The sequence below is a fragment of the Lagenorhynchus albirostris genome, chromosome 14, assembly GCF_949774975.1.
Source record: "Lagenorhynchus albirostris chromosome 14, mLagAlb1.1, whole genome shotgun sequence".
Lineage (NCBI taxonomy): Eukaryota > Metazoa > Chordata > Mammalia > Artiodactyla > Delphinidae > Lagenorhynchus > Lagenorhynchus albirostris.
This window is the reverse complement of record NC_083108.1, coordinates 80,765,372-80,791,922: the sequence shown is the minus strand read 5'-3', so window position 1 is coordinate 80,791,922 and position 26,551 is coordinate 80,765,372. Positions and strand designations below refer to the sequence as shown.

At 56.7% G+C, this 26,551-nt stretch overlaps 2 protein-coding genes across 9 annotated transcripts in view; one reads left to right on the top strand and one right to left on the bottom strand.

Annotated features, from left to right (window-relative positions):
- Window positions 1–126: 126 nt before the first annotated feature.
- RHOF (ras homolog family member F, filopodia associated) lies at window positions 127–24,612 on the top strand. Of its 7 annotated transcripts, XM_060170328.1 has the most exons (12): window positions 128–392; window positions 805–847; window positions 2,239–2,343; window positions 4,298–4,388; window positions 6,584–6,653; window positions 7,936–7,985; window positions 10,058–10,138; window positions 10,652–10,821; window positions 11,111–11,198; window positions 21,585–21,694; window positions 21,782–21,916; window positions 23,031–24,612. In XM_060170328.1, exons 8-12 carry the CDS (start codon window positions 10,684–10,686, stop codon window positions 23,193–23,195), a joined length of 636 nt encoding a protein of 211 aa, XP_060026311.1. In that variant the 5' UTR covers window positions 128–392; window positions 805–847; window positions 2,239–2,343; window positions 4,298–4,388; window positions 6,584–6,653; window positions 7,936–7,985; window positions 10,058–10,138; window positions 10,652–10,683; the 3' UTR covers window positions 23,196–24,612. The 7 variants fall into 7 exon arrangements, 6 of the variants coding, with proteins under 6 accessions (XP_060026312.1, XP_060026310.1, XP_060026311.1 ...); XM_060170329.1 differs by lacking the exon at window positions 10,058–10,138 and having other exon boundaries at window positions 127–392; XM_060170326.1 differs by lacking the exon at window positions 6,584–6,653.
- Window positions 22,562–26,551, bottom strand: part of TMEM120B (transmembrane protein 120B) — a 49,069-nt gene continuing 45,079 nt past the window's right edge. The window contains exon 12 of one of the 2 annotated variants that reach the window (XM_060170324.1): window positions 22,562–26,306. In XM_060170324.1, coding sequence (XP_060026307.1) covers window positions 26,193–26,306 — 114 coding nt within the window. In that variant the 3' untranslated portion in view covers window positions 22,562–26,192. The remainder of the gene's footprint in view (window positions 26,307–26,551) is intronic. The other variant, XM_060170325.1, reaches the window with a different exon arrangement.

The following is a 26,551-nucleotide window of genomic DNA, read 5'->3' as shown; positions in this document are numbered from 1 at the left end:
CAGTAGCCGCACATCCCACAATACACCGCTAAGGAGCCCGACCCGAGCGCTCACCCTCCTCCTCTTCCTCCTCCTCCTCCTCTTCCTCCTCCCCTCTCCTTCCTCGCCGCTTCCCCAGGCACTCTCCCGGCGGCGGCAGCTGCGCCGCCAAAGCCCCGGGCCCCAGCGGCCCCCCACCCCTCACTCTCGCGCTCCCACACTGCCTCCCCCCTCCCGGGGGGAAGGCCTTTTAATTTATTTATTCTGCTGGGACTTAGGTGGGGGGCTTGGCTGGCGGGGGAGGGGGTCTCCCCGAGCTCTACCTCCCGCGGCTGGGGTTACCCTCCGAGCCGCGGCCGCCGCGGCGTGCGCCTGGGGCCTCCAAAACTGTTTCCAAACTGCCAAAACCGGAGGTGGGCGCGTGGGGGCTCAGGGGAAAGGGCTGGGTTTTGGGGTGTGTGTCTTGATTGTGTGTTTGGACGCTGGGAGCCGTGAGGGGCGGCAAGGAGGCTCCAAGACGAGTTGCAATCGAGGTATCTCGGCTCCGGCTTCCTCTTCTGCCCCGCGACCCCCTACCCCCAGAGCGGAGCTGGGGAAGGGAAACCAGGATTTTAACCAAATTAGCATTCACATTCCTGGGAGGATGCAGCCCTTGCCTGGACCTGGGTGATAGAAGCTTCTTTCTGTTTTTATTTTTGGAGAGGAGCGCCCTGTAATTGTGAACACATGCTTCTCTCCCCGCACCCCCCCCTTCCTCCAGTCACCGACGAAGGAGAGAGTCCCCCTTTTTTGCATTTATCTTTCCTTCCCCTTTCTTTATTAAAGGTCCGGGAGTGGCGGCGGCCAATCAGCGCGCGGCTTCCATTTTGTGAGTTCAACTCCAAGGCTCCCGGGCTTCGCGAGGACGCGTTTGTAGCCCCCTCTGCCTCTCCTGTCGGGCGGCCGAGGCGAGGAAGTCGCCTCGCTGGGGCTTCGTGGTGGTGTATTTCACATTGGGGCTCTTTTCGGGGTTTGTAATTTGGCCGTGGGTAGGTAATTGGCTGGAGCAGGGCGGCAGGGTGCGGCAGCCAATCAGCGCGCGGCTTCTATAGGGCTTGAGTTATTAGACGCTGCTCTCAAAACATCCTTCATCAGACACCAAGGAGAGGCCAACAGATGAGGGGAGCCATTTTTCTGCAATGGAATTAAATGGCCAAGTGGGTTTTTCCTTTGTTGCAAATGGGGAATGTTTTTCCTTTGACTCCACCATCCAGTTCAGGACGCCTCAGTGTTGTGTTTAACATTTGTCAACAGGCTAAAGGACTCACAATTGGAAGAATGAAGAAGACTTTTTAAAAAGATCTGGATTTTTCCTTATGACTTGGAATCCATCTTTGTCTTGTATAACTAGGTCATAGCACACCATTAATGTCAGCAGTTAACAATTTTGAATTCCAAAAAACCTAAGTAAACGACATATTTAATTTTTTTCCTCTTTTTTTTTTCTTGGGTGGGTGGGGGGAGCTTGGAGCTGTCTTAATCTGTATTCTCTTGACTGAACAATAAATTTTTATATATATATAGTTTCCTCTATTAAACACTTAAACCTGGCCATCTTATTAACTCCTTCTGCTCTCTTTTTAACAAGGTAATGTTTTAAATGTATAGTTTTAGGACTAGCGAAATGGCAGCAACAAAAAATTGTAAGCAGTCGTTACTCTTTTAAGTTTTTTAAAAACCTTTTACATTGTAAGTACCCAGTCCATTCTGTCCTTACGCAGTGCAGTTTTCATTGTTAATGTTGCTGAGATGTCCTTAATTTTCTGAACCTTCATCTGCATGTATGTCTTTGTCGCTTTTGTCTAACATAAAACAGTTAAAATGCTTTTAGACGATTTTGCTTTTATACAGCTAGGGTTTTAGCTTTAAGCTTTTGAAAATGTTTATAGCAATAAATGCTAGTCAGCTTTCTTCCCAGTAACATGTACACTTTCTTTGAAAATCTATTTGAAGAAAAACACCTCTGTTTTTCTCGTCTTGGTAGGGGGGTGGGTGAGGGAAAGGAAGACCTCTTTGTGTAAAGAGACTAAAGCCGTCACAGGAAACTAGATTAAAACTGGAAAACAAGTCCTAGCTGGTTCGAGCCAAACACCATCGTTAACTCGGGGGTATTTTCTATGGTGGTTGGGATGGCCGGTGCGTCTTTTGCCTTTTGTTTGATTTGACTGTGTATTTTCGCCTTTTGTCTCTTAATGACGGTCACACCATTGCTATATCCAGAGCAGTAAACAGTCCTCAGCGAAGCCGCCTTTTGCCAACCCAACCCTGGAAAATTTGCAGAAGTGGAAGGAGCTGAAAATGCCATGAGAGTGTAACTTTAAAAAGGTAACAACAACAAAAAAGACACCACCACTACTCCAAATATTCCCAACTAAACAATCCCCCTAAAAGATATTTTTTACAATAACACCTCCAAAACCTCCGCCCAGCTTGATCTTCCAGACTCCATGGCACCGGGCTGAGCGGGTAAGTAAAAACAACAACAACAACAACAACAAAACTGCCTTTTACCCCTTCGAGGAAATGTTTTTTCGAGCAGGCCAAGGGCTGCAAATGTTTGGGAGCTGAGGGGAGAAGGTTTCAGGAGCTTCATGTTTGGCAGCTGGATCGGGAGGGGTGGGGGGGTGGGGACGAGGAGGGCTCTTCAGACCCTTTTGCCCCTTCTGCCCCGGAGGCGAGAGGAAGGTCTCCCCAGCGACGTGGGGCATCCACGGAGCCGCCTGCGCTCGTCCTCCCCGCTTTTCTAGGTCTGAGCCTTGGGGGGAGAAGAAATTGAAGTGCTTTGGGGAATGCGGGCACAAAAGCCGAGGAAGCCTCTCCTTCCGGGCCTGGGGTCTCTTTCCCTTTTGATTGTGGGGGTCTCGCCCTCCGAAGCCGCCTTTTCGGGGCTCCGGGGTGCGCCTGCGCTTCCTGAGCGAAAAAGGACAAAAGGCCGGCGTCCATGTTGGCACCATGACGCAGCATCTCTCCCGCCTGCAGCCCGAGCGCTGCCTGTGCTCCCGGCCGCGCTCGCTCCTCCCTCCCAAACACGAGTTTTATTTTCAGGTTCAGAGCAGAGCCGCCGGCTGGGCCGGGGCCGAGGCCGAGGCCGAGGCCGGGGCAGGAGCCAGGGCGGGACTGCGGGTGGCTAATGGCGGCCGCTTTCTTCCTTCCTCCCTCCTTTCCCGGTTGTCGTTGGGAGCCCGGAGCAGGCGGCGGCCCCTCGGCCGGGCCGGGCCGGGCCCCGAGAGCCCGCAGGACACAGCGCCCCGGGTCGAGGGGTGGTCACGGAGGCCGTTTTGGGGGCCGCGGGCCTGGGGGCGTCGCGCGCCGCGGCTTTCGCGCTCGCCTCTGCCGGGCGAGGCGGTCAGACGGGCGCCATTTCGCGCGCCGCCCGCGGCTCGGGCGGTGGCGGCCGCCGCGCGCCAGGCGGGAGGAGGGAAGGAGGCGGCGGGGCCGCGGGTGGGGGGAGGGGAGGCCGCCGCGGCGCCGCCCGCGTTCCAGGCCTCCGCCTGCGGGGACGCCCCTGGCCCGGGGAAACCTCGACGAAGAGCGCGGGTTCCGCAACGTCCTCGGACCCCGCTCCCGACCTGGGGGCCCCCGGGGGCACGAGGAGGCCGGCGCGGTCGCGGGGTCTTTTCTCTTCCCTCCCGCGCGGGAGCCAGTAGCAAAGGGCCACCGGGCCAATCGGGGCCTCGAGGCCACCCCCTGACCCCGACCGGCTCCTCCAGAGGCCGTGGACTTATTCCCCGCGGCCCGGCCCTGATCCCAGGCCGTCCCTGCTGCCCACCCCGAGCCTCGGCGCCCACGTCCGGCTTCCAACCGCCCTTTGATAGACGAGCCCGAGGGGCAGGTGGGCCCCTTTTGTCCCCACTTGGGGCGTGAGGCCCTCACGCTGGCCACCGACGTCCCTAGGTGGCCGTCCAGGCACAGCCGGCCAGCCGGCGCTCTGGAAGGTGGGGTGGGGTTTGGGGCCTGGGAAAGCCGAGCGGGCCTTCCCCGGGATCCCCGGAGGCGGAGGGCTCTGGGGTAAACCCTCGCATCTCCGGCCCTTCCTGGGGGAGGGGATGCGGACGGGGCGGGCCTTTGGAAATGCAGATGAGCCGCCGCCTGCTGCTCGGCGCTCCGGCTGAACCTTGGTGATTCATCCACACCCCCCTCCTATTCATTCTGGAGTGAGGGCTGCCTTGGCAGCTGGGAAGGGGGGAGAGGCATTTGTAAGGCTTCCCTTCCCTCATGGAGACCGTATCCGGTTTGTGGCCATCGACGCCCTAAAACACCCTCCGATTTTTCCCCCCAGGATCATGACCGGAGAAGGGGCCCGGTACCCCCAGAGTGGACCGTCCTCCTTTGGACAGAAGCAGGCCTAGTTTGACAGTCCTCCCACTAAGGTAGGTGTGAGCCCTTTCCCAGCCTGCGAGAGATATTTGGGGGGCTTTGGCCTGGAGCCCAGGGAGGGCGGGCACCCCAAACCTGCTAGTCTGGTTCTGCAGCCCTTCCCCCCCACAGATGTGTGGGACTGAAATCGGCTGCCTGCTGGGCCTACTTGGTCCATCCATCCCCGCCTGTCAGCTTCCGTTGTCAGGAGTTTGGGGCCTGCAATTCTTTGCCATATTTAGGAGCATAGGAGAGGCTGCACTTGCATGTATTAGGTTGGCCCAAAAGTTAGTTCGGGTCTTTCCGTAACATCTTACAAAAGCCCGAACGAACTTTTTGGCCAACCCAATATTTCCCAGTGGTGTGTTTGGTGGGTGGAGTGCCCTGGATGCCTCTTCTGAAAGACACAGGCAGCTGCCAGGAAACCGGGCCCGGCCCTGGCCCTCCCTTCCGGCCTCCGCTGGGGGCGTGTGGGGTGACTGTGTGAGCTGGCCTCTTCCCCTCTGATGTCTGGCTGCTAGGGAGGTGAAGAATAGAAAGACCTGAGATCTGGGCCAGCTTTCTTTAAGAAAGAGGTTTCTTGACTCTTCCCCTTCCAGGGAATTCCCACGATTCCACCTCACCCAGGCCCCCCCCCACCGAAAAAAAAAAGAAAAAAAGAAAAAGCCCTGTTTGTAGAACGGGAGAAACCCGGATTTGAAACCTGGCTAGCCATTTCACCTGCTGTGACCTTGCGTAAGCAGCACAGATCCTCAGCCCCAGTTTCACCATCTGCACAGATGGGTCAGTGATTGTCAAAGTTGAGTGTGCAGCCGAATCACACGGGTGGCTCATTAGAATCGACTCCGAGGCCCGGTCCTTGAGTTTCTCATTCAGTAGGTGGGGCCTGAGAGCTTGCATTTCTAACAAGTTCCCAGGTGATGCTGATGCTGCCTTGTGGAGACATTTTGAGAACCTTTGGGCCAGGTAACACCTGGGGTGTTGTGAGGATCCAAGCATGTGCTCTTGGAACCCCGAACTATTTCTTGGTGCGGAGGTGTCGCTTCGTAGAGATGGCAGCTCTCTCCTTATTCTCCTTACGCAAGCTGACAGCATGCAGTTTCCCATTCTCTTTATCTCCAGGAAGCTCCGCAGCTGGAGACAGTGCGGCCCTTGATCTCTGACCCCTCTCCCACGTGATCTTTAGTTTGTGATTACTTTGATGAGCCATTTGGGTCCAGGTGCTGCTGATTGCGCCGCCTCCCCCGTTCGGGCCGAGGCTTGACTTCCGGGTCTAATAGGCTCTGCTCACTTTTATCCCATCCTTCAGTTTGGGGGCTGGAGTGAGGACTGGGGGAGCCGTAGGGCTTGACCCAGAGGTTTTGTTGGGAACGCGTTGGTGCTTAATCGAGGGAGGCTCTAAGGCAGGCAGCTGTGGGTTTGACTCTCCCCTGTGCTGGTTGACCTTGGGCGAGTCTCCTGTGTAAAGTGATGATAATGAAGCCTGCAGTAAAGGGTGGAGGGCGGATTAAGTGCGATTAAGGGGGCCGGCCTCACAGGCTTCACACCAGTTGGCCCCCCTTTGGAGGTGGCTGCGGGGGGTGGGGCTGGGCTGTCCGAGAGCTCCTCCCCCACCAGCCCACCTCGTAGCACGTGGCACAGCCTCAGGGCAAAGGGGAAGGCTGACATTCTGCAGGCTGGGAGCCAGCTCCATTTTTACTCCAGTGTGTGAGTTGGGATGGTGGCTTTTCCTCAAGTCCACAGGCTGTTGTTCCATGATGGGTCATGGTTTGGGGGGTTCCCCCCACCCGGAGAGTAACGTGACTCACCCAAGGTCAGGAGGTCACCACCGGCAGTCAGGATGAGATTCCAGGTGTCTTCCAGCCCAGCACCTGTGTGCATGGCACCCCCTCGCCCCAGCTGCTGGGTTATTCTGGGCTCCTGCCAGTGCTAGCTGTCTGCTGGCGTCACCGCCTGGGAGTTGGGAAAGCTATTTGGTTGAAAGTAACCGGCGTGGTACTCTTAGGTCCTTCTGGCTACCATGCCTTGGCGCCATGAGGGTCTCCAGATAAGCTGGATTTGGTCCATGCTGTCTTTTGCTGGGGGGCAAGGGGTGCAGCCGACCACACCTGGCACCAGACTCCCTTCCCCCTACCCAGGGTGAGCACTTTGTAAAAGTTGGTGAGGCTCACATTATTAGTATCATACGAGCCTTTCCCTCCTTCCACAGTCTGCCCCAATCCGGCGGTTTAAATTCGGCTCTGCCATTGATGAGTTCATTCAACTCCCTGGATTCTCAGGTAACCTTTCTGCCCCCTGAGGGTGTCCTGCATCCCTTCTGATAGAGCCCTTGGGGCTCCACGGGGCTGGGGTCTTTATCTCCCGTGGGCGTTGGATAGTTAAATAATTGATTTAAATCTCTCCCTCCCAGCAGCAGCTTGGAGGGTTACAGCCAGTTCCTCCACTCCCGCCCTCGGATCAATTAGGGAACAGTGAGGCGCTCCATTGTGGTCCGGGTGTGATTCTTGGAAGGGAGAGGGGTCCCGATGACCTGGAACGATCGTACCCCTCCCCGCTTCCTTTTTTCACCCCCTCTTTCTAATTTCTTTGTCTGGCACGCCAGTACCTCCTAGGTGAAGGGAGGGGCGGGGCAGCCTATCAGTCCTCAGACTGGTTCCTCTGCCGAGAGCGTGGCTCCACCCACCGGTCGCCCAGCAAGCTCGGGGCGGGGCTGCTCCTGGCGCCCAGCCGGTGGAGCCTGCCTGGAGAGAGCCACGCCAGCGGAAGGGCGGCCGGAGGTGGCCGGACCTGCCTTCCTACTGGACGCCAGGGGCCCGCCCCTTCCGGCCCGTTGGGTGACAGCCGAGGCGTGGAGTACGACCTTTTGGACCCCCTGGGTGGAAACTGAACCTCTGCCTGGACTGTGGAGATGGGCACCCTGCCATCTCAGAGGCCGCCTGGGTCCAGTGCTGTCTCCATCTGGCCAGTGACCTCGATGAGTTCCTACCCCTCCAGGAGTCGTGGTCTCTCCTGTGAATCAGGAGGAGGAGGTTGGCAGATAACCTTTGACCTGTCTCTGAGTCTGGCTTTGTGGAGGTAGCTCTTTGTACTCTGGTGGTGACTCCCCTGAGCCCACCACCACATGTTGAGCCTGGAGAGAGTCCTGGGACAGGGATAGACAGCCTTGATCCCCCAGGCTGCGCTGGGCCACCTCCCATCCCTGGGGCCCCAGAGGATGGTCAGTTACTTCTGTCTCACGTGGGGTGGATGACCCCTGAGGTGTGTAGTGACCTCCCAGAGTATGCTGAGGCACCAGGGAAGTGGAAGCCATTAGCATTGTCGTTAACGTCCCCGTCCTGACCTGTGTTGGCCGGACCTTGCCCTGACAAGACAGAAGTGGATCTGGCCGTACTTCTCTCTTGTGGTCAGTTGTCCTCACTAGATCCCAGGCCTAGATGTGAGCACAAATCAGTTCACCCCCGCAGGTGCCACCTGCCAGCTCCCCTAGGCTTCTGTGTCTCAACAGCTTTGTGGCAAGAACCAGTTTAAAGAATTTTTTCTTATCCTCCTAAATCTCTCCAGGAATTCCTGGTGAATAGAAGAATGGCATGGGTCCTCGGAACATTTTGCAGGTAAGGGAGTAGGGCTCCCCGGGCCCGTGGGTGTTCCCAGTGCCTCGGCTGGCCTGCCCTGGCACAGCACCTCCAAGGAAGCTCCGAGCAGCTGGCCTGGCTGCTGGGTATTTTTAGCTACAGATCCAGCCCCTACACCACCACTGGAGCCAGGTCCAAATCAAACACGCTCCAGGCAGGGTGGGGCTGGGGCTCTGTGCCGGCCTCTCAGCCAGGCAGGGGTGGGTGGGCAGGCTGGGGCCAGTGTCAGCTGTCCTGCCTGGACCTGGGCCGGCCTGGGAAGACCTGCTTTCGTGTAAGTCATTTTTTCTGTTATAAGTTGAAATCCATTAGTTAGAAAAGGTGGAAACCGAGGTCTGAGGATTTTGAGGAAAAGTTAAGTGCCCTCTCCCTACGGGCTGGAGCAGTTCCCACAGTTTGCTCAGAATGGGCAAACTCTAAGTGAGTTCTCTCAAGGCCCTTCCCAGATGAGGTAGTCTTACTCTCCCAGTCACTCCCTGAGCTTCAGGGTATCTGATGTGAGGTCAGGCCTGTGCCTGGCTCAAAGGTAAGTGGTCCTCCCCTCCCTCAAAGCCCTCTTCCATCCTCCCTCTCCCTGAGTGATGGCTTCCTCCCCCTCCTCTTCTGCCAGCCCCAGGCTGCCACTGTGTAGAGATGGCCGCAGCTCTGTCCTCACCAGCCAATCACAGCTCCCCCCTGGTCACCGGAAAGAGCTTTGGCTGGGCTCCTCTGTTCAGAGCCTCTGTCTGACACCCATCTTGAGCCTGATAGCCAGGCCCCTGTGATCTAACCCTCACCACCTTGACAACCATGTCTGGTCTCCCTCCTCATGCCCCAGCCACTGCCAAACCTGATGGGGTTTCCAGCCACCATGCATTTACTCAGGCTGGGTACCCATCCTACTTCCACTGGCCCTTCCTGCCAGCACTGCCAAGCTTAGTTCATGTGTTGCCCAGCTCTCAACTTCCTCTGAACCCCACGGGGGCTCCGGTGTCTGAATTGTTCTCGTCTCGCAGACTCCTTTAGACTGCTTCCCCCAGGACTGAGTTCCTCAAAGGCAGGAACACAATTGCCTCTCAATAAACGTGTGCTGCAAAGAAGGAATGAATGAATTGCTGTATATTTGTCTAGGGGTGCTTGACCCAGCAGATGCCCTCTGGCCCGGTGACAGAGTAGGGCTTTCCGCTTAAGAACCTGGAGCTGGGTCTTCTCTTCCCAGCTCTGGGCTCTTTGGGGGCTTCCTGGGGCAGTCTCTGCTGCCATCTGGTGGTCAGATTATGCCTTGCATTCTCTGAAAACGTTGACCTGGCATTTATGGTGCCAGGTTGACGATTTCCTTTCCGAAGTAAAATTTACCTGATCCTTGCTGAGTACCTGAAAGTGGGGAATCTTCTGGGTGGGATGAGGGCAAGAAGATCCTGAATCCTGCCAGCCCTTCTCTGAGGAAACTGTCAGATGTCCTACCCCAGCTGGGAAAGATTCTGCTCTCTCACCTAGCCATGTCCCAGTGCCTGCCTGGTACATGCCTGATCCTGGGGGTCCCTCTGCCACTCCTGACCACTGGCCTGGTTTGTGCAAAAGACAGTCCAAGGGAGGGAAGGGGTGGGAGGCAGGGGTGGTTTTGCCCAGACGCCCTGATAGTACCTGGCCAGAGTGAATGCTCAGTAAATAGCAGTTTGGGTCCGGGGGTTGAGGAGAAAGCTTGGGATGAAGGATATGTGGCTGCTGGCTGGAGAACACAAATTTCTTGGTGGGAGCAGGGTTATCAGTCTCCAAAGTGGACGGAAGGGGGCCCAGCTGATCTCAACTAGATTTACCTTGACCTTCCCCTTCCCCTTCTCGACGGCGTCTTGCTTGGTTCCCACGCCTCTGGGCCTTGCTAGAAAGAGGTTCCCGCCCGCTTGGTTTGGGGCCAACCCTCGAAAGGGTTCTGGGGCCACTCACCTGTTACCAAAGTTGCCGCGCCGAGGCCATCGCCCGGCAGAGGGCGCCAGACCTCCACCTTTGGGAGGTGGGGTGATAGGTAAGCGGAACCGCTATTCCCCAACCCACACACAGGCTCACTCCCATAGGGCCAGACCACGTGGGCAGACAGGACCCCTATGCCAGGATCTTTCTTGGAACCACCGACGCTACCTTCTGGGGGAAAACAGGTCAGAGTGGACTTCCCCGCGGCCACATAGTTGGGGCGGGGCGAAGCTGGGGGGCTTTTCCCAGAGCTTGAGACCAAGGCTCCTCGAACCCGAGGGCTGGGGGGCAGTCCGCCAATCAAAGAGACCCTGCCCGATGGAGGAGGCCGAGTCGGCCAATCAGAGGGTCCCTGCCTGAAGACAGAGACTGCCAATCAAGGGTGCCAGGCGGGAAGGGGCGGAAACTATCAGATCTTGCTGGTTGGGGTGTGGGGGCGCCGTGACTCGCAGGAGAGATGGGAGCTGCGCTTGCCGCTGAGCACTCCGTTTCTCAGTTGCCTCAGTTTCCCTGGGAATGAGAGGTGAAGACTCTGGGCCGAGAGCCTAGCAGGAAGGAAATAGTCTGGGAGGTCGACCCGGCTGGCTGCCTGGCGGAGGAGGTGCCGGCTCCGAGGGCGGGGCTTCTCTTAGCCCCGCCCTAGGGGCCAGCCCGCGCCCCGCCAGCCCCGGATCGCTCAACCTTAGCGCTCTCCTCAGGGCGCCGCCGCCAGTGCTGCCTGCTCCCGGCTATGGACAACCCTGGGGCCCCAGCCCCGACTGCCGCCCCGGGCCCGGGCAAGAAGCAGCTGAAAATCGTGGTTGTGGGCGACGGCGGCTGCGGCAAGAGTTCGCTGCTCATGGTGTACAGCCAGGGGTCCTTCCCCGAGGTGAGGCCCGCCGGGGGGCTGGAAGCAGGCTGGGGGCGAGGGAGACGGGCTTGGGACCACTGGGGGTGAGGGACAGACCTCAGCCTGCGCCCCGAACCCGGACCCCAGGTCCCTGGCGTCCTGCGCACGGAGAGGCGGCCGTCACCCCGGGGCGCCCCCTCGGGAATTCCAGAGCCCAGCAGAGTGAGGGGGACTGAGCCGGATGGGGTGAAGGTGGGGGTGGGGATCCAGTCGGACCCTGGGTCCCCGCCGCACCTCTTAAGAACCAACACTGCCCGTTCTCCGACAGCACTACGCCCCATCCGTGTTCGAGAAGTACACGGCCAGCGTGACCGTGGGCAGCAAGGAGGTGACCCTGAACTTATACGACACCGCCGGTGAGTGCGTCTGCGCGGTGAGGGTCCTAGGGTCCGCCAGGAGCGTTTCCCCTGAGGGGCATTCCCCGCCGGGCATCCCCGCCCGCCCTTCTGCCTCTCCCGGGGCCCTGACATCCCGTCACTCCTGGAGGCCGCGGAGGGGCGCTGGCTGGGAACCGGTTGACCACCGCCTGACTGGGTGGTGCTGGAGGCCGACAGAGGCGCCCCATCTGTAAAAGGAGGGTATTTGGAAGAGGTGAGTTCCTGAGCCACCCTCTTAGCGCTGATGTTCTGAGGGCTCACGGGTTCCTTCCTCTCCTATGGCTCTAGAAAACAGTGGGCTTTGCTTCTGCTTATTATGGTTCCAGGATTTCGTGTTACAAGCTGTGGTCTCTTAGGATTCCGTGGGCTGCAGATTTGAGTCCCCTGGTGCTAGGGTTCAGTGGGCTGCATTTCTGGGTCCTATGTTCTAGAATACTTTGGGCTATAGATCAGAGCCTGTGACTCCAGGATTCTGTGGCCAACAGCCCTGAGGCTCTAGGGCCCTAGAGCTACACATTCTGAGTCCCATGTGTCTGGAATTCCATGGACTATGGTGCATGACTCTGAATTCTATGGTCTATAATTTTGAGCCTGTGGTTCTAGGATTCTGTGGCTACAGTTCTGTTTCTTCCTGGCACTGAAGAAGGAACAGAGCTCTAGGGAATGTAGGTTCAAAATAAGGTTCTCTCTGCCACCTGCAGCTCCTAAGGCAAGTGTATTTATGCTAATTGCGTCACAGTCATCAGCGTTCCTATTGTTGGGGGATGGGTGGAGGAGCACAGCCAACGGGAGGATTTGGGTAACACTGCTGGTACTGGTACCCTTGGGGAGCTTCCATCCTGCCCTGATGCCCCTCTGGGCTGAATCAACTTTGGGGAGCAAAGCTCAGGATCCCAGCTGGGGCCTCACCCAGCCTCTGTGACTCAGTGTTCAGTAATTTGCAGGGGACTATGTCATCAGGTGTCCCTTCCCCTGTCGGCCAAGCCTTGTATGTATGAGGTCAAGTCTTCCAGCTGGTCTTGGATAGGGCCAAAATCCAGGACCACCCCCTCCTGCCCACCGCTCCATAAGGCTGCCAGTAACATCTCTCATTCCACTCTGGAGAGGTTCAGGAAAGGGCCTCTCCCAGCCCCAAACCCCTCCTTCATTCCTGACTTTGCCATATGGGTGTGTCCTCCCTATAGTGGCCTCTAAGGGCCCTCTCTTGTTGGATGAGGGCCCTGCAGGGCTGCCCCCAGAACAGGGCCATGCCTCCAGCCCCTTGAACTGGGAAAGCCAAAGGCGTCTGAGGAATTCCCAAGGGCGTGGCCACAAGAGCAGTAAAAATCGTGGTGTGTCTGGGACACTTTCAGTTTCACATGTTTCCTGTCCGGGACCCAGGTGGGGGCAGGTTCATTAACCCCACTTTGTGGGTGGAGTGCTGGTGGGGCAGGGAGAGTCAGAGGGAAGATTTCACTCTCTTCCTTCCTCTGCCCTCAGGGCTTCACCGCAGCCTCCCTCATCGGACCCAGAGTAAGGATCACTTCTGGTCTTTCTGGCCTCACCCAGAGAAAGATGCTCAAAGAACTTATCAGCGTAGATTGTCCTGTAGAGGTTCTGGAAAGCTTCTACTTGGTATAAGGAATGATTTTCACTAAGAGCTACTGTGGGAGGGATGGGGAGAGCTCCTTCCCAAATCACCAGGAGCAGTCAACACTCAGGGCGATGACTACCTGTCCACAGCTTCCTGCCACATGCTTTGGAGTCAGACCTGGGCTTTGATGCTGGCCCCCCTGGCTGCGTGTCAGTGGGGGCACCTAGGCCTCAGTTTCCTTCTCTGTAATCAAGGCTAAAATAGTTGTGAGGATTACATCAAATTCATGTGACATGCAGCACTTAGTGCAGGGCCTGGCTTTTGCAAAGGGCTCGCTGTCATTGTGATTTTTTAACCTCCTGCCATTCAGGCCCAGGCCCCAGCCCAAGCCTATTCTTTTGAACCCGCTGCCTGCAGAGCTCTGTGCCGGCCCCCACCCTCTGCTTTCCCAGCAGGACTGTTCCAGGCGGCAGAAAAGCAGAGCTGGGGTTTGAACCTCTCAGTGGCATCCCTGGGGGAGTAGACTGGCCTCACAGTCAGCAGGACGGCCCAGGAGGGATATTCTGGGGGGAAGAAACGTGGCTGTTCCCTCAAGGGTGTCCCGCTGTGACTTGGGAAGCCCCACTGTCAGGAGGAGCATGAAGGAAAGCCTGGGTCACTCCTCTTCCACACGCCAGTGCCCAGCGTGGTGCTTGTCCTAGAGCGAGGCTTGTGGAATGAATGAATGAAAAAGAAACCTGGGTGCAGAGACACCCCTGGAGAAGGTCCTTTGTGATAAAGGTGATGAGATTCGTCTCTCTCTCTAGGGTGGACAGATATCCGAAGAAAGTGGCAGAAAGAATGGCCAGGTGATCAACTAGAAAAAGATAGAGACAGGGTGAAGGGAGTGGCCCAGGTAGAGATGAGTAATGGTGGTTTTATTTATTTATTTATCTATCTGTTTATTTATTTATTTATGGCCCCGTTGGGTCTTTGTTGCTGCGTGTGGGCTTTCTCTAGTTGCGCGAGCAGGGGCTACTCTTCGTTGCGGTGCGTGGGCTTCTCACTGCGGTGGCTTCTCCTGTTGTGGAGCACGGGCTCTAGGCATGCAGGCTTCAGTACTTGTGGCTCGCGGGCTCAGTAGTTGTGGCTCACGGGCTCTAGAGTGCAGGCTCAGTAGTTATGGTGCACGGGCTTAGTTGCTCCGCGGCATGTGGGATCTTCCCGGACCAGGGCTCAAACCCGTGTCCCCTGTACTGGCAGGCAGATTGTTAACCACTGTGCCACCAGGGAAGCCCCAAGTCTAGTAAAGGTTATGGTAGAAGGTTCTAGAACCTGATGGGCTAGACCCTATGGTGGGAGGTGGGGGGCAGGGGAGCGAGCATCTTTCCAGCCAACCAGTGGTGCTCAGAGCTGTGGGATGGGGTGGCCCCCCCCCGAGAGGCTGAATTTCTCCACACCCAGGACCTCAGCCACAGGGGTCCGTGTGGGAGGAGAGTCTGGCTACTTGTCTCCGTCCTGCGGAAGCAGTTACAGACACCACTGCGGCGGGAGGGTGGATGGAGGGGTGATGGAGCTCTCAGTGCAGTGCGCAAAGGTGAAGGGGGCGGGCGCTGTGAGCACCCATTGCCCTAGCAGCTCATCTGCCTGCCCAGACACCCTCAGAGGCAGGAAGCTGCGGTGAAGTCTGAAGTTTCCTGGGCAGAGAGAGGGGAGGTGGGGGCGAGGTGGGATGTTAAGACACCAACCGGAGACAGAGCTATCTGGGCTTTGGGGTGGGGCATCACAGGACTGGCTGGAGTTGCCCCGGGAGGTCGGGGAGCTGTGGTCCCCTTCCCAGCCAGAGATGGGAACAGTAGGAAAAGTGGGGCGCAAAGAAGTCGCTGAGACAGGAATGACGGACAAGAGGGGTGCCTAGGAGCCAGGAGCCCTGGAGGCGGGGGAGCTGACGCTGTGGGTCTATGGCGCATGCGTGGTCTGAGCTCCAGACCGCGGTTAGGAGACACAGGTGGGCGGGCCCCAGTAGCACTAGTAAAAGTGGGTTCCTCTTCTGGCAGCTTCCCCTTCTCACGCTGCCTGCACCCCTCCCTCCCCTGACCAACACCCCGGCCAGAGATGGGAACCACGTGCCCTGTAGATGTCCTCTGGCAGATTTGGGGACCACTGTGGCCCAATGACACCCTCTCCTCTACCCAGCACCAGGTCTTAGAGACCATGCCCCCGGGAAGATGACTGTCATGGCAGAGCTTCCCACAAAGGAAATAACGCTCGCGTGAGCCTCACCTCCTCAGGCCCTGCGGCACCGCCAGCTTCAGGAAGATGGGCAGCTTCCGGGGGAGCTGTGGATCAGAAGACCTTTCCTCTCCAGAAGCAAATGTGTCCTTTTGCACATAACCCGAGGGGCTTTTTTTTTTTTTTTTTTTTTTTTTTTTTTTGCGTTATGTGGGCCTCTCACTGTCGTGGCCTCTCTTGTTGTGGAGCACAGGCTCCGGACGTGCTGGCTCAGCGGCCATGGCTTATGGGCCTAGCCGCTCCGCGGCATGTGGGATCTTCCCGGACCGGGGCACGAACCCGTGTCTCCTGCATCGGCAGGTGGACTCTCAACCACTGCGCCACCAGGGAAGCCCTCGGGGGGCTTTTTTAACCTCTCAAGCCCATCTGCAGAGGCCAGAGTGGGACCCCTATTCGCCTCTGGGCAGATGACTTTGCCCCCTTTAAGCCTGGGCATCACTGTGAGTAAATGGGGAGGGTAATTGTATCACCTAGTGGATGGGAGGCCTCCTAGAGCTCGTGGGTCCCAAGATTTGCGGTTAGAATCCCCCACCCAGGTCCCCATTCAGTTTCTATTTCAATAGTAACCGCAGGCCCACACCTTTGCCCAGCATTGCTCAGCCTACAAGTCCTTTACTTCCAATATCAAGGGCAGGGTTATCACCCCCTTTTTCAGATAAGGAAACTGAGGCCCAGAGAGGGAAGGTGCCAAGATCATGGAAAATGAGTCTGAGTGGAGCTTGGCTCTCCTGACTCATAGGGGTGGGGTGTCCAGGACACTCCACTCCTCCCAAGGAGCCATGAGGTCGACAGCACCCAGAAGTCCATAGTCTGCAGGCGTGGTCCCTATGTGGAGGCTCACACTGAACTCCTGGGGAAAGCTGAGCCAGGCACAGTCAAGTCAAGAAGACAACTGGGGGCTTCCCTGATGGCGCAGTGGTTGAGAGTCCGCCTGCCGATGCAGGGCACACGGGTTCGTGCCCCGGTCCGGGAAGATCCCACACGCCGCGGAGCGGCTGGGCCTGTGAGCCATGGCCGCTGAGCCTGCGCGTCCAGAGCCTGTGCTCCACAACGGGAGAGGCCACAAGGTGAGAGGCCCGCGTACTGCCAAAAAAAAAAAAAAAAAAAAAAAGAGAACTGGGAAGAGGCGATGGGATCTGGGCTGGCTACCCATCCTCTCCCAGAGTCCCTCCCTCTCAAGATCCCCTTGTTGGCAGCCTTTCCTCACTGGGTCAGGGTTGGGGCTTGTAGAGTGAGGACAGCTCCCTATCCTCTGGGGTGGATTGAGAGAGAAGCACCCCAATAGTTCTACCTATGGTCTTCTGTCCTTTATGAAGCTTCCCTTTGGCTGTGTGACGTTGGGCAAGTCACTTCACCTCTCTGTGCTTCAGTTTCTGCATCTGTAAATTGGTGATAACAATAGCAGTAGTCGGAATTCCCTGGCGGTCCAGTGGTTAGGACTCCGCGCTTTCACGGGCAAGGGCCTGGGTTCAATCCCTGATCGGGGAACTAAAATCCCACAAGCTGCATGACTCGACAAAAACAAAACAAAACAAAACAAAAACAGTAGCCAGTAGTGAGGAATCATAGTGAGGAGTGATGAGTCTATGCAGGTAAAGGGCTTTGAATGGGGCCTGGCATGTGATGAGTGAGAGCACTGCCAATAAATATTGTTGATACTAACCATTTTTACTGTTATTATCGAGTCTCACCTGCTCCTTACATACGCATTTCACAGATGAGGAAACTGAGGTCCAGAGATTAATTCCCAATTAGGAAGGCTTCCCGGGAGGACTGGAGCTTTTACAGCGTCTGGGCAGGAAACTGGCCTTGGAGCTGGGAACCGCGTTGGTGCTTCAGCTCACAGGGAGCCTGTCAGTGACCTTGAAACCTGCAGCCCCACCCCCAGCCACGTGGGCTCCTAACAGGAAGAACTTGCCCGCCCAGCTTCCCGGGGGGGTGTGTGGGGGGGCGACTGCTTAAATTAACACGGGTGGGACTTCCCTGGCGGTCCAGTGGTTAGGAATACGCGCTTCCATTTCAGGGGGCACGCTGGTCGGGGTGGTTCCCCTGGTCGGGGAACTAAGATCCCGCGCGCTGCGAGGTGCGGCCAAAAAAAAAAAAAAAATTAACAGGTGATGGAAGTGAAATGCCCTTGCAAACCTGAAAGCCATAGAGATGATTATTCCACTTTATTCACCGGCTCGTTTGTTCGTTCGTTCATTCCCCAAATGTTTATAGAGCCTGTGTGTGCCAGGTGATCTAACAGTGAGGAGTACAGAGATGGCCTGTCCTCAGGGTCTTACGTGCTCATGAGGGACATCTCCCCCCACAAACAAAAACAACTGTGATGTCAGGTAGTGATACTTGCTAGGAAGAAAAATAAAGCCATAGCTGGTCATGGGACAGACTGCAAAGGAGGCTCTTGTTTCAGAGCAGTCTGGAAAGTTCTCTTGGAAGAGGTGACATTTCTGCAGAGACCTGAAGGAAAGGAGGGAGTGAGCCATGCTATTACCTGGGAAGAGCCTTCTAGAAGAGGGAACAGCAAGGGAGAGGCCCTGAGCCAGGAGCAGGCTTGGTCTGACTTCCTCATTCAACCCACTGCAGTCTGGCTCCGCCCTCATCAAGCTTGCTGCAGTCAGCACAGGCCCTAATTGCAAAGCCCAGTGGCATGTCTCAGCCCTCGTCTCTGCTAAGTCTGACAAGAGATGAACAACTTCTCAACCACCCACCAGCCAATAGTGACTGGACACCTACCCTGTGCCAGGAATGATTTTTAGACAGACATGGACCCTGCCCTCAGGGTGCTTACAGTCTCCCGGGAGACAGGTGGTAAACAAATGTGTGAGTACAGGCTGTGGATGGACTTTGCGTGGTGAGGGAAGGCCTCTCTGAGGAATCAGCCGGGCAAGATGGGAGGAGACGTCAGAACACCGTAGCCCCATTTTACAACTGCTTGTCTTCTCCTGCCGTGTTTCTAAAAGGGAATCAGAGTGTATGTGAGGCCAGAATTCTGAGCCGCATCATTACATCGTAGAGGCCCAGAACCTGTTTTTGCACACTACAGAGCAGAATAGAGCATTGCTGCGTATCAGCGGAAGGAACGCTGGCCTTGGACTTGAATGAATGTGGAGTCAGGCCTGGCTCTGATTCGGTGACCTCAGAGGGGTCAGTTCACGTCTCATGTTTCTTTATATGTAAATGGGAGTATTCATAAGATCCCTGACTAGCACATCAGGCAGGTGGTTGTTGTCAAGGTTTCCTTTTTTTTGGCTGCGTTGGGTCTTTGCTGTTCTTTTTCTTTTCATGGGTCTTCGTTGCTGCGCGCAGGCTTCCTCTAGTTGCGGTGAGCGGAGGCTACTCTTCATTGCGGTTTGCAGGCTTCTCACTGCGGTGGCTTCTCATTGCAGAGCACAGGCTCTAGGCACGTGGACGTCAGTAGTTGTGGCTCGCGGGCTCAGTAGTTGTGGCTTGCGGGCTCTAGAGCGAAGGCTCAGCAGTTGTGGTGCACGGGCTTAGCTGCTCCGCGGCACGTGGGATCTTCCTGGACCAGGGCTCAAACCCGTGTCCCCTGCATTGGCAGGTGGATTCTTAACCACTGCGCCACCAGGGAAGTTCCTGTAAAGGTTTCTTAATCATTTATAGGCAAAGGCACTCTAAAAAGTGTGATGGGAGTTCCCCAGTGGCCTAATGGCTAGGATTCTGGGCTTTCTCTGCCAAGGGCCCAGGTTCAATTCTTGGTTGGGGAACCAAGATCCCAAGGCCGCGCGGTCGCCAAAAGAAAAAGTGTGACGTATAAGGTGGCATTACCAGTAAGTAGTAGAGAGAAGGCAAGTATCTTGAAAAAGGAAATACTGTGGATGGTCAGTCTGAATGTTTAAAAATGAAATGCTAGGAAGGAAATGGGGGAAAAAATGAGGGAAAAGCATTCCAGGTGTGGCACAAGAGCTTGATAGGTTTGAGAAACAGCAAGGAGGCTGCCTTGGTTGTACTGCAGCGAGTGAGTGGGGCAGGAGGAAGGGGGATGAAGTCGAGACTGGTGGGCAGCAGGGTCATGTGGACCACTGGGAGAGGCTTGGATTCTCTGCAAAGGGCAGTAGGGAGCCACTGAAGGTGTTTCAGTTGAGGGGAGAGGGGTGTGATTTTACTTGTGTTACCATCCATCCAGCTGCCAGGTGGATAATGGATTGAGGGGCAGCAGGAGGCCAGGGAGGAGGTGGCACAGAAGACTGACGGTGGTTTGGATGAGGATAGTGCCATGCCATCCAGTAGAACTTTCTGCAATGATGGAGATGTTCCACACCCGCACTGCCCATTACGGTAGCCACTAGCCCCGTGGGGCAGTTAATTACTTGAAATGTAGCCAATGCAACGGAGAACCTGAATTTTTAATGTTAATTAACTCAAATAGCCACATGGGGCTAGTGACTACCCTATCAGAAAGATGTGGACAAAGGTCAGGAGAGGGGACATGTATGGGAAGGGGAGATGGGCTGGAAGAGCACGTTGGGCCGGTTTCCCACCATCTTACAAGGATCTCTCCAGCTTTCTGGTAATGAGGGCAGGAGGGCCTGAGTCTGCGGGGCCCTGACTACCCCTCACCCCTTCTCCAGTGTTGAGGGAACTTTGGCTGAGTGACAGCACAGACAGTCCTCCCGGCCAAGCCATCATTAGATCTGGGTTCCCAGTCACTGCACACCATCAAGGATCCCTGGGCTGAGGAGGGCCAGTGGGAAAGAAGATGGCGGCCGTGTCCTGTCATCAGCAGGGGTCTGGGAGCAGGATGTGTCCTGTTTGTGCTCTTGGGAGAGGCTGCTTGTCCTGAGAGGCCTTTGGCACGGAGGGATCAGAGGGCAGGTGGCACCTCCCTGGCACCCACAGGCTAGAGGAAGGGGCAGGAATTCCTGGGCTCTGAGTTCTGTGTTCCCTGGAAGGTAGTCACCGCCTGGGTCTTTCTGCAGAGGTGGCCAGGGGTCGCCATAGGGCCTGAAAGACTCTCAGTTCTCACTGTGGTAGTTTTAAACAAAAAATAGGGCATGACAACCACGCACAGTGTGTGATCCCGGGCCTGCTTCTGAACTAGGGAAAAAAATACTACAGGACATTATTGGTGAAATCTGAATACAGCTTATGGATTGGATTAGAAGAGTACAATGTCAGTGTTGGTTTCTGAGTTTCATACTTGTCCTGAGTAGGTGAGAGGACGTCCTTGTTCTTAGAAAAACCGCATAGGAACTCTCCCGTGGGGGTAGGGGTGGGGGCGGGGGAGCCGAAGGTCTGCAGTTCCTTCTCACGTGATTCAAAGTGTATATATACAGATAAAGCAAGTGGGCAAAACGTAAGGCCTCGGTGAATCTGAGTAAGGGAGTTCTGTGCTCTCTGTTGTAATTTTTCTGTAAGTTTGAAATTGTCAATATAAAAAATTACTAAAAAAGTTTTTTTTTTTAAACCAACCGTCGCCCAAGCCCAGCCTTGGGTTCTGATTCAGGTGGTGCTGGGAGGGACCGAGTGTCAGAAGTTGTCAGTTCTTCCTGGTGAGTCTGGTATGCAGAGGGGTTGACAGCCACTGTGCCGAGTGGACCTGGATGGGCGCACGGTCTGTCACCTCTAGCATGCCCCCACCCTCCTCCTAGTGTTGGCAGGAATGGCAGGAGGAGCTCAACCAGAGGCCATGCACCTCTCAGCCGGGGGGCGGGGGGGGCGGGGGGCGCACTCCACGGTTGACTGCAGTGTCCTGGGCCTACCCAACCCCACTGGTTTGAAACTTCAGGGAGGGGAGGCTTCACTTCAGATTTGGCTTCAGAGTCTGCGCTATTAACCTGAGCACCAGGGATAAGGATGGGAGGGAGGGGTGATCATCACTGGCATGATTACTAGCAGTTTTTCCAGCACTTACCCTGCAATCAGGCCTATCTCTGATCACTGCATGGCTATTTTTTTTTAATATTTATTTGGTTGTGATGGGTCTTAGTTGCAGCAGGCAGGCTCAGTTGCAGAACGTGGGATCCTTTGTTGTGGCACGTGAACTCTTAGTTGCGGCATACATGTGGGATCTAGTTCCCTGACTAGGGATCGAACCTGGGCCCCCTGCACTGGGAGCGTGGAGTCTTATCCAGTGTGTCACCAGGGAAGTCCCTGCATGGCTTTTATCTCGTGTAGGACTGCGGGCTGCCACCTCTTTTTTTTTTTTTTTTTTTTTTTTGCGGTACGCGGGCCTCTCACTGTTGCGGCCTCCCCCGTTGCGGAGCACAGGCTCCGGATGCGCAGGCCCAGCGGCCATGGCTCACGGGCCCAGCTGCTCCGCGGCTCGTGGGATCCTCCCGGACCGGGGCACGAACCCGTGTCCCCTGCATCGGCAGGCGGACTCTCAACCACTGCGCCACCAGGGAAGCCCGCCACCTCTGGTTTACAGACGGGAAACCGAGGCCTAGAGTCTCTTGCCCAGGAGACCCCCAACCCCTCATGCATCGGAGCCCAGACAGGGGACTCAGGTAGAGAAGTAAGTGGTACCTCCCTGACCTCCACCTGCTGTCTGGTTTCAGGGCAGGAAGATTATGACCGGCTGCGGCCCCTGTCCTACCAGAACACCCAGCTCGTGCTCATCTGCTATGACGTCATGAACCCCACCAGCTATGACAACGTTCTCATCAAGGTAAGGCCCCTCTCCCAGCCCGCCTGCCTCTGGAGGAGGGGCTACGGACGGGGCCCCAGCCCTGATGCCTGCCCTCTCCTTCCACAGTGGTTCCCGGAGGTCACCCACTTCTGCCGTGGGATCCCTATCTTGCTCGTTGGCTGCAAGACAGACCTGAGGAAAGACAAGGAGCAGCTGCGCAAGCTCCGGGCGGCCCAGCTGGAGCCCATCACCTACACGCAGGTGGGCCAGGGGCCCCTCCCCCGCCCCGCTCCGCTGCACCCCATTGCCAGGAGCCCAGGACACAGCCATGGCCAGAAAGCCTCCCAGGTCTTTGGCCTCTGCATTTGGTGTGCCTTAGCAGCCTTTCGGGAGCTGAAGCCAGCAGGATTCTAAAAATAATGATTTTCTTTTTTTTGCCGCCCCGAGCAGCTTGCAGGACCTTAGTTCCCTGACCAGGGATTGAACCCAGGGCCACGGCAGTGAAATCACCGAGTCCTAACCACTGGACTGCCGGGGTTAAGAATAATAATTTTTAGATATTAATAATGATAGGCCACTTGCCTGAGCACTTTACATTACTTACCTCATGTAATCCTTATAACCCTGAGGCAGGTACTATTAGCGCCCTCCATATTACAGAGGAGAGATGGAGACTCAGAGAGGTTAAGTAGCTTGCCCAGGGTCACACAGCTAACCTGAAGTGGAGCCAAGATCCCATCCCAGTCACTCTGGCCCCAGAGCCTGAGCCCTTAACCACCACCCTGTCCCATCTCCCCAGAGGCCTGGAAGGGCAGGCCTGCGTTGGAAAGCAGGGTTCCTTTCATGAGCCTGACCAAACCCTGCGGCCTTCTGGGTAAGGCATGGCAGAATAAAAGGAACACGAAGGAAAACTAATGAAGTTTAATAAAAAGGAACAGGCATTAATAAATTTGTGTTAGAAATACTGTTTTTACTCTAATAGCCAGCTCAGTTGCCCTAACTGCGCTTTCGGGAAGAGCAGGGGAGAGAAGCACGTAGGAAGCCCTTTTGTCTTGAGGCCTTCAACTCTCCTCACAGGCCTGGCAGACACAACACACCACCCCAGTTCTCGGCTGAAGTCAGCCCCCGTCTCTGCCTGAGTTCAGGGGAAGCGTGGGCAGGAGGCCAGGACAGAGCTCCCAGCAGCTACAGCCCACAGGCCACACCACACTGGCCTTCATGGTCCATCCGCACACACTGGGGAGTGCTGGCCCTGGGGTGAAGCGTCCCCACGCCGAGGCCTCCGCCCCCAGCAAGCCCCCAAATCTGTGAGGGGTCTCACAGGAGACCACATGCTCCAGGCCCCTCGTCTAATCGCGGCCCCTCCCCCCACCAGGGCCAGAGCGCCTGCGAGCAGATCCAAGCTGCCCTCTACCTGGAATGTTCTGCCAAGTTTCGGGAGAACGTGGAGGACGTCTTCCGAGAGGCCGCCAAAGTTGCCCTCAGTGCTCTGAAGAAAGCACAGCGGCAGAAGCAACACCGCCTGTGCCTGCTGCTTTGACACCTCCCGGCGGGGCCCACGGCCCTCACGATAGAACTGAGAGGACCCAGGTCCCCAGCTCCAGACTACTCCCCGGATCCTGCACCCTCCCCAGCTCTCGAAGGGCACTCGGAGTCGGGCGTCTCCAGGGCCTGGTGTCTGGGGCCTGTGGCCAGGCTCTTGGAACATTCTGGAACTCTCTCCTTTCCCAGCTGGGGCTCTGACCACGAGCTCCCCTCCAGCCTGCATGGTGGTGGTGAGTGAGGGTGCTGGACTCAGTCCCTCTGTACCCTGGAACTAGCATTTGTCCCCAGGACTGCCCTCATCACTACCAACCCCCAGCTGTGTGTCCCCTTCTGCACACCCAATAGGTCCTCAAAGCCTGTGCTTGAGATGAGAAATGACGTCTGGTATGAGGAGAAATGTGGACTTGGCAGCGTTCCACACGGCCCCCAAGCCTGCTCTCCCTAGTCCCCCGCCTCCCTGGTTTCCTGAGATAGGCACGGCTGCATCCTCCAGCTTCTTGCTTCCTCCCCGCAGGAACTCAGGCACCAGGATGGGACCGAGGCCTATCACAAGAACACAGGCCCCAGCCCCAAACGTTGGGGGGCCGGCACCAGCCCCCTCCCTCCTCCCTGCCAAACAGAGGACTTAAGTCTCAGCCCTCGGCTTGGCCGCCATCTTTCCAGAGCTGGACGCACATGAGGCAGAGAAGAACCTCTCTCAAAAAGCAAAAAGTATTCTCTGGCTGATCCATGTGACCCTCGCTCAGTGTCTCCTCACCTGCAACCCCTCCGCTCGCCACTACTTGCCAGAAACCCGAGATGAAAAGTGACACCAGCTCCGAGTGATCTTGGGCAAGTCAGGTCTCTCTACAGACTGTCTGCAGAAGGACGGCACTGGCTCATTTAAAGAGTCATCAAGCTCCCGTCTCTCACAGCCTCCAATTCTGCCAAGATGTGGAGATCTGGAACCAAGGCCATCCTGGCCTCCTGCGAGAACAGACTTGATTAACCCCCAGTGCAGATTCACTGAACCTCCTAGAAGGTCTGGGGTCAGGGGCCCAAGAGTTTTGAAACAAGTGCCCCAGGTGATTCTGACGCCCCAGAGATTGAGAGCTGGTGGCTCCTGAGTAACCCCAGGGATCAGCGTTACCTAAGATGAGATAATGGCTTCAGGTGGTCCTGCCATCCCCGGTATCTCCTGCCTCAGCCCCCTCCGTTGCCCAGTGCTTCAGCGCCCACTAGGCCTGAGAAAGAGACTTCTGAAGTCTACCCCACCCCACCTAGGTTCCCCAAGGCCCTGCCGCGCCCTGGGGAATCCAGAGAGCATTCGGTCCAAGGCTCCGTGGACAAATGATGGTCTTGGACAGAGGTCCACAAACCACAGTCTGTGGGCCAAATCTTTATTTTTGTAAATAAAGTTTTAGTGAAAAACAGCCCATTCGTTTACGCGTTGGCTGCTTTTGCCCTCCAGTTGCAGACTAGACTAGAGTGAGAGACCATCTGGCCCTCACAGCCTAAAATGTTTGCCATCTGGCTCTTCACAGAAAAAGTTCGCCAACTCCTAGTCTAGGGCAAACCCAAGTGCCTAAGGGGCCAGATGGGAGACCCAAATGAGTGAAGTAGGGCAGGGATGAAAGGGAGTGGTGGGGCCTGTGGCAAATTAGAAAGCAAGCACCCCACCCTAGACAAGGCAGCTCAGCCCAGCTAGATGCTGCTCTGTGGGAATGTTTCTAGATCTTTCCATTTCTCTAGGGAAAGTGGAAATCTGGATTTTTATGTGGAATCTTACTGGGGGGAGGGGAGGGGAGGGGAAATTTCATACTTTAAAAGTTTAAACCCCTTTGACACCCAGAGCATGATTAGGGACACCATCTATGTACTCTGGTCGACAGGGATTTCTAAGTAAGTCGTTAAGGACGGCTGAGGCCCATATGAGAAGACGCAGAAAATGTAGCCAAACTGTTTGCTTCTTCACCCTCCCCACAGATACAGAACCTAACGTGAGGTGACCAACAGACCTGCCCTGGCCTCTAGAGTGTGGCCGCCGCCTCGAAGTGAGCCTGCTCAGACGCCCCCCACGTTCCAGAAGCTCTGAGGTGAAGGGAGGAAGCCTGAGCGTGGGTGACCTCCATGCTGGCTTACGTCCCAACCATTGCCGAGGGGCTTGACCCCACGCCCTGAGTGCTCACGGAGAGAATCTGGGAAGGTGGGCTGAGGGGTGGGAGTCATGAAGCCCCCAAAAGTGGACCCAAACTTTGAGAGGAAAAAAAAAAAATAGCCCTCACACCAGCCAGACGATGCAGGGGCGCCCTCTGGTGGTGACCCTCAGAAAACCCTCCCGCCTCAGGCCAAGCCCTGGGCCTGTGGGAGGCAGGGCCACCTGGCGGCCAGCAGGCTGAAGACTCAGGAAGCACAAAGAGTACGAGGCACAAAGACACGGACAGCGGTTCTCCGAGAACCTGAACACCCGCGCGGCGGACGCGCGGAGGCCGGGAGCTTAGGGCAGAAGCGGTGCCCCGGGGAGGGCGGCTCCCCGGAACACGGAAGGGCTTCCTTCCACCCGCCTGGGACTCGGTAAGTAGCAGGTCAGCGGAAACCCAACCCCAGCGAGGCACGTCCGAAGCCCAACCTGAAGGGCTCAAACGACAGGATGGGGGACAGAGGGGGACCCTGAGGCTAAGCCTCCCCCACCCCCCAGGAAGACTGACGCAGTCTCGCGGAGAGCAGCGGGGTAAGAGGGCGGCAGATTCTAGGGAAGGGGTGCGCCGATATTAAATGTCATAAATAGGGAGGCTGGGACGGGCTAATACTGCACGGACAGGTTGGGGTCACATTCCTCTTGTCCGGCCGGGGACCGGGGCCTCGGCTCTGCTCCCAGCGATGCCGCTGGCCCCTGAGGTCACTGCTGCCAGTGGCCACTGGCACTGGTTGGGAGGAACCCGGCAGCGAGGGTGTCGCCTGGGATCCCCTGCAGTCTCAAAGTCCGGGGGTCGAGGGGCGCCGGCCCCGTGGCTCACGGCTTCTTGGCCTCGCTTCTGTTCTTCTGGAGTTTGGTGTGCACGACTTTGAGTGTGGTCAGGAAGTTGCCGAGGAAGAGGACAAGGAACGTAAGCGCCAACACGAACACCTGGGCGGGCGGCATGCAGAGAAGGGGGTGCCCAGGGCAGGGAAGGCGAGGCAGAAAGCACAAGAGAAAGAAGGCAAAGGCCGCGCCGGCTTGGGTCAGCTCTCCTTGCTGAAATGCCCCCCGCGCCCCCCGGGAGCTCAGAACCCCCTTGGCACAAGCTACCTGCGAACTGCAGCGTTTGCCAGCAGAAGGCAGAGATCTGGGCTAACTGGGTGAAGGGTGTGAGTCCTACGGGGTCAGGCAGA